At 45.0% G+C, this 6,830-nt stretch overlaps 2 protein-coding genes across 2 annotated transcripts; both read left to right on the top strand.

Moving 5' to 3' along the window:
- Positions 1 to 423: 423 nt before the first annotated feature.
- Positions 424 to 3,619, top strand: LOC123069023 (tudor domain-containing protein 3). Its single transcript, XM_044491752.1, has 6 exons — positions 424 to 775; positions 1,093 to 1,260; positions 1,851 to 2,097; positions 2,474 to 2,629; positions 2,727 to 2,989; positions 3,089 to 3,619. Exons 1-6 carry the CDS (start codon positions 506 to 508, stop codon positions 3,236 to 3,238), a joined length of 1,254 nt encoding a protein of 417 aa, XP_044347687.1. The 5' UTR covers positions 424 to 505; the 3' UTR covers positions 3,239 to 3,619.
- A 182-nt stretch (positions 3,620 to 3,801) lies between these two features.
- Positions 3,802 to 6,391, top strand: LOC123069024 (protein PGR). The gene is made up of 5 exons (XM_044491753.1): positions 3,802 to 4,159; positions 4,255 to 4,368; positions 5,300 to 5,522; positions 5,609 to 5,857; positions 5,961 to 6,391. The coding sequence occupies exons 1-5, from the start codon at positions 3,996 to 3,998 to the stop codon at positions 6,090 to 6,092; spliced, it is 882 nt and encodes a 293-aa protein (XP_044347688.1). The 5' UTR covers positions 3,802 to 3,995; the 3' UTR covers positions 6,093 to 6,391.
- The last annotated feature ends 439 nt before the right edge of the window (positions 6,392 to 6,830 follow it).

Below are 6,830 nucleotides of genomic sequence, written 5' to 3'. Positions count from 1 at the left end.
AGCTCCTCCCGCCGGCAGCCCCAGCCCAAGCTCCTCTGGTGCCATTCCTGTGAAGCTCAACGACCTCCGCGCATGCGGGGCGGAAGGCTGAATCCTCCCCTTGACGCCTCCAGCGCCGCGGCGGCTTCTCCCTCCAATGCCGCCTCCACCGCCATTGCCCATCCCCGACCGAATCCAACTCTCTCTCAGGCGCGCCCGACTTGAATCCCGTCCCCTTGTGGAAACATACCAGAGGATCTACAAGCCAAATCCCGGTGAAGAGAAGATAAGGGAGAATAATTCAGTCTTTTGTTCACTTTGTTCATCTATATATCAACTGATTCGGAATCAGGTGATGAATTAATGCTTAAACGTGCAAAAGGGGCTTATGATCAAGAGGCAAATCAAACAAGGGGGCTCATAAGCAAGGCAGACAAAGAAAGGGTCGTATGAGCAAAGGCAGATGAACTAGAGGGGTTATAATCGATTCTCCCCTTCCTACCCCGTGACCCAAACCTCGCCGGCGATGGCGGCGGAAGCGTCGAGCTCGTCGGCTTTCCGCGAGGACGATTCGCTCCTGCGGCCCCTCGCCGCGCGTGGGTGGCGCTTCCGTGACACCGCGGACGAGTCCATCCAGGCCCTCCTCCACGCATCCCCCTCCCCGTCGCCGGAGGCCCTGGAGGCCGACCTCCTCGACACGGACCTGAGGCTCTTCGGCGGGAAGTCCCTCCCCGACCGCGCCGCCACCACCGCGACGAAGCGGCTCTCCTACCTCCACGGCCCCATCGTCCTGCAGGTATACAGCTCAAATCAAATCACCAAGTCCAGCACTCGTTACTAGTTTCAAAGTCTGGGGAATACCTCATTTTAGCAGTCGTTCTTAGTTTTCTTCCCAATTATGTTGCTTGGAATTCCATCCCGCGACTCAGAAACTCGCAAAGGAAATAGCTGTGTTACCTTGTCAAACAGTGGTCTTATTATTACATTACATTTTGTGTGAGTCTGCGTTCTCCTAGTGTTTGAGCATATGCTGTTCTAGTCTCTGAATGTGCAGATGTCTGTTGGTTGTCTGATCCTCGTTGTATATTAACCGGTTCCACCGATTTTATGCAGGTAGTTTCTGTAAGGGATATATATAGCAGCAGAGTCGATGCTTCTTTTAAGAACCCACAGCAACGCCGCCTTCTGCGGTTTGGTCTCACTGATGGTATTTCTGAAGCAGTGGCCATTGAGTTTTCCCCTATCCCGTTCATCACAGAAGAGATAGCCCCAGGTACCAAGGTTAGTTCATATTCTCTGTCTCAAGGTTCTAGTTCTAGTTTTGCCCCAGGTACCAGAGGCAATATGCAGTCACTGTACCTAGTTAAATAAGCGTGTATATGTGCTGTCCTAGACTGCTAGTTCAGTTTTGCTTCTCAATTCAACTTGGATTAGAGACTGGAGAGCCTGGCACATACACTTACCAAGCAGGATGCTCAGTTATTCCACTCATATAGTATGAAAATTACATAACCAAACGCTGGAAAACAAGATACTGCTCTATGCGAGTAGTTGTGAAATAAACTACTTTAAATGATGTGTGGTGCAGCATGAGATTGGGTTGGGATGTAGTATTACTATTTTCCATTGGTTCTCTGTCCCACAGTCTGTTCAAGTTTGCTTTGTTAGCTTATTTAGTAGTACATCTTAGGTTTTTTACTTTTGGTTAGGAATAGATGAAGATGATTTTTTTTCCCTTTTCTGTGGCCGTTTATTTATTTTCTCAAATTTACAACATTTAAAATAACATACAATATCTGCATTTTTTATGCTTTCTCTATGTGTTGAATATTGACGTCAGTATGCATTTTCTGTTTTTCTTTCCACTATAGATTCGTCTTGAGAACATGATTCCAGTAAATCATGGCATACTGTGCCTGAGTGCAAAAAATGTGAGCGTCGTCGGGGGAACTGTCCAATCTTTGTATGAGGAATGGAAGATGAACCAGAAATTCTCAGGCTTATCACGCCCAGTATTGAGGTTGTCACAAGATGACGATGGAGTTGGGCCTCCACCATTTGAGAAATTAGATATCGAAGCACGTCCAAACAGGACATTCCAGTTGCAAGAATACCCCGGTAATGTTTCATATTTCTTCTCTTTCTGTTTCTTCTTGCATGTTCACTAAAATGATGTCATTAGGCGTAGACGTGTAGCTGTGTACTTTCAGGAAAGCTTGGCATCTTAAGTAAATAGGTGTATGATTTTGTATTGGACTCAATTTGTGAAATCCACATGCTTGGAAGATTATGATGTTCTGAACTATTTCCTCGATAAAGAGATTTCTCTATGTTAGCCGTGAGCATCTTTGTAGATCTACATAGTTGCCATTTTCTAATTTGCTGGTTCTGCATATAAAATGACCCGGGCGACAATTGCACGTTTTGCAAAACCTTTGGTGATGTAGCTGTAACTTGTGAGCCACCCTCTGACTTATATCTTGTGTCGTAGCAGACCAGAAGGCTAGAAACTTGGCAGTCGCTCATGACCACGTGTCGGTTAATTCCAGTTCAAAACCTACGAATGAGGGTTCAAGTAACATGAACAAAGAGAATACAGCTAGCAAAGCTGAACCCAAACAGTCTACTGCAGATATCAGGCCAAAAGAAGGTTGGCCCCCAAAACCCTAGTTGCATCTTGTCTAAATCTACTGGGCATGATATTATGCACAGTTAGAACTTAAAACTTACTCATTTGCATTATGCAGTAAGCGAAGCTGTCCCTGTTCAGAACCAAGCTGCTGCACAGAAACTACTGCAGAAAATGGCTATCCCCGAAGATAGGCATGGTCGGGGTCGATTCAAGGGCAGGAGCAAGCAGGAAGAGACTCCGGTCTTCACCCTTGATGAATGGGAGAGGAGAAAAGCAGGCGGTTCAATGTCCACAGCAGAAAGGCATATACAAGACACCAGTCGAGACGAGGAACTGGCAAGACAACTCCAAGAACAACTAGATCTAGAAGATTCCCACGTTAGTTTCGACTCCCATCTCCTATCCCTTTCCTGTTAAAAAAAACATCCACTGGTCCGGAAATATTGTTTTATTAAATGGCCATGCGATGTCTTTCAGGCGATGCCCGTGACTTCAGAGGCCGAACGCCTGCGGATGAACATGTTCAGCTTCAATGGCCCTGAAGAAATGGGTGGCGGGAGAAGAGATTTCCGAGGGCGCGGGCGGGGAAGGGGCCGAGGGCGAGGTCGAGGGAGGGGAAGATTTTAGCACAGTTTCAAAACCGTGTTTTTTTAGGGTACTCTGCAATCTTCAGAGATGGTGGCAGTAATAGTGGTATTGATGATGATCATCATCACCTTTTGAAACGGAGGCGGTAGTGTCATGATGGTCATCTTAAAAGCTTCTCTCTGTAGTACCTTATGACGATGATGATGACCTTTTAACTCTTTATTAAGCATTTTCGTTTCACTCTGAGTTGAGTTGCCTCACCTGATGCCAGCTAGCAAAATGTCAAGGGTTCAGAAACAAGTCAAGCAACATGTGTATTTCCATGGAAGATTTTGATTTTACTCGTGGATTTGTGGAATTGGCAGATGTTCTGAACTTCAAACTGTTGACAACGAATCAAACTTTTTGGTTACTTGTTTCTTCTTCTGTTTTATAAAAAAATTTGTTTTGTACTGTATTTCATGTGATAAAGAATTATGTAAAAAAATCCCACATGACATTCTGAACAATATCAAGGTGGGCCCTTGCTAGAAAATATGGGTATTGGGTTACAACTCGGAAGAACGTCAAGGTGGTTCCTGAAAAAAGTCCAAAACATAACGATCTTCTCCGGTGAATTTCTTAAACCTGAAGGAATCTCACGAGCACGAGCGCGAGAGCCAGTGCAGCAAACCACCGCCACCTTCGCCTCACGCGCCGCGCTGCAGCTCCAAATCGAACCCACGACCAGCTCGAGAAGGCAATTTGGTAGGAGTCGGGGAATCGGCGGCGGGTTGTAGGATCCGCAGGGGCCGCGATGGATCCGGCCGGCGTCAACGGCGGCGTGTGGATCCGCGCGGCGGTGGCCGTCGCGGCGGGCGGCGCGATCGCGGCGCGCGCCGTCCGGCGCAAGTCCGTCGACTTCACCGCCGTTTTCGCCGGCGTCCCGGCCATGGTGGCGCACACCGTCGCCGGCTACAGGTGAGAGGGCGCGCGTTTAGCTTGGAGATCTTCTTCCTTCTCCGTTGGACTCCGTCGTGAGTCGTGACGGGGATCTCGTGTCCGGTATCTTGCAGGTTTGCGGGGCTGCTGCTGGTCTTCTTCTTCACGGCGTCGAGGGTGACGAGGATCGGCGAGGCCAGGAAGCGTGCGCTCGATCCTGAGTTCAAGGAGGGGGGCCAGCGCAACTGGTGAGCCCAGATCGCTCCCTCGTTGCTCTCTTTTACCGTCTTTGCCTGGGCACATCTTGGAAAGCTGATCTTGGTATTGTTGGGGATGCTTGATTTTGATTCTGTGGTAATCGTAGTGCTTTAATTCAGCAACAACTTTGACAAGTTATGACGCTTTACATCAACAGAAGAAACTTCAAATGAGTTTGGTTCCAATTGTAGAGCAGGACAATGATATAATCTTTCAAAAGAGAATTCACTGTTCAGTGGAAAACGTTTGTAATTCAAATGTTCAACAAACGAATTGTGTGCCTGAGTAGTATTGATTTCATTTCAGTGCGAGTCTGATTATATGGAAGAATGCATTTTATATGATTATATTATGTGAAAGACAGAAACCGGTGTTAATTTGCATGGATTCATTTTACAGAAGAGCTAGTGTGGTTCTACTTCTGTTGAGTTTAAACCTGAAGCATGTGGTTCAGTTTGCATGTGAATAGCAAACTTTGCTTAGAACAAAAGCAACTTTCTTCTATAGAGAACCTTGAGAACTTACGAGGTCTTCAATTATGCTGGTTTAATTTGGCGATATTATCTTGAGGTGTGTCTATTCTCTTTCAGCCCAGTAGCTGTATTTTTGGTTGCTGCATCAAGTTGAACCATGAATGAACTTTTGCTAGAACACCGACTAAAAATCATGAATATTTGCTACTTGATGCAACCTGTTACACCTTCCCCAGAGGTTTCTCCAATTGTGAGATTTGACTAGATATTTATAAAGAAGGTGACAAAAACTCAACATATCTAATGAGATGCGGAAGACGCCTATGTTTGTATGTTTCTAAATTCGATCAATATTATGACCTTCGTTGTTGAGATAAGACGTCTTTCAGCTTCAGAAAATTCCCTTCTGAATCTTTCTAATGCAGGTCCGCACCACTCTTATTGGCAGGAAGCAAGTCTTGTCAAACAGTGGTATCGCAAGTATCTTGGTAGTCCTGATAGCACTAATTACTGGAGGTGAAGACAAATGCTTGGATTCAAAAGAGTCGGGTCTTATAACTGCGCTTATTGGTGGTGTTATTGGACATTACTCTTGCTGCAATGGTGATACATGGTCTTCTGAGCTTGGCATACTTAGCAAATCTGAACCACGAATTATCACAACATTCAAGGTATGCATGAAATCTTCTTTTCTAATTGAACAGAACTTCAGTATGAATATACTCTCACTTTTTCTTTTGACATGAAACTTCGTTAGAGGGTGCGGAAGGGGACCAATGGCGGGGTAACCATAGATGGACTTCTTGCAGCAGCAGCAGCTGGATGCTCGATTGGGCTTGCATTTGTGCTGATAGGATTCTTAACAACTCAGTGTGCTTCTGATGTATTTTGGAGGCAACTGCTAGTTATACCCTTAGCTACAGCTGCTGGACTATGTGGAAGCCTGATCGATTCATTACTGGGCGCAACGGTTCAGTACAGCGGGTACTGCAGCGTTCGCAAGAAGGTATGACACTCCAAGCATTGTAGATTGCTATATGTGTAAATACCGTAATCATCTTTGAGTCATAATTTGATTGTTTGTTTGGCGCTGTATTATGCTGCTGTAGGTGGTTGGAGTAGATGGTCCAACAGTAAGGAGGATTTCTGGAATGAACATACTGGACAACAACGGCGTCAATGTAGTGTCTATCTTCTTGACAAGTCTGCTTACTGCCTTGGTGTGCACATGCATTTTCTGAGGTCTAGTTGGGTTGTAGTGGTAGCACCACATTACAGAGGATAACTAGGAAGGAACACGATTGGTAAATTAGAGCACGGAGTCTTGAAAAGTGGCCTTGTTCATTTATTTACGATCGGTGATATTGGTGGTTGTTGATTTAGCATTAGTGTTTCACACCAAGTATAGACTTTTAATGTAAAAAATTCAGTTGTAGTTATCCCATTCAGATGTAACACTGAATATTCGGATAGAGGAATGGTTCTGCCAGAATGTTTTGCTGAAACTATTTATTTGTATATAGGCCATTTGATTAGTTTATCTTCTGGAGCCTATAAGACCACCTCCTCAATTAACCAGAACTCGCTTATTTGATTGCTAGTACATTAGAAGATAACTGGAAGATTAAATCCTGCTTAATCTCAACCAAACTACTCATCTACCAAATGTAGTAAAAGTTGGGCAGTTTTGCACCTACCTTTAAGTGGTTGCCCTGCTCCACATAAAGATAGTTGGACCCAGTTTGTGTAATGTACAAAATCTCAAGGATGCATTACAAATAATCAGAAGGTTCCATTATACAAATACATGCTACAAACAATCACAAGACATTTAAGTAAACTCAAATCTTGATCGTTTGTAGCAAGAGTGGGCGCTGCTGACTTTGTATGTGAAGATTCAGTTATACAAATACGAACTATCAGCCCGCAGCAGCAGAGGCACTCGAAGGTCTCGTGGCAGCAGAAACAGCAGCACACGG

Source organism: Triticum aestivum, chromosome 3B (assembly GCF_018294505.1).
Source record: "Triticum aestivum cultivar Chinese Spring chromosome 3B, IWGSC CS RefSeq v2.1, whole genome shotgun sequence".
Lineage (NCBI taxonomy): Eukaryota > Viridiplantae > Streptophyta > Magnoliopsida > Poales > Poaceae > Triticum > Triticum aestivum.
The sequence above is the reverse complement of the archived record's forward strand: the minus strand, read 5'-3'. Positions and strand labels throughout refer to the sequence as shown.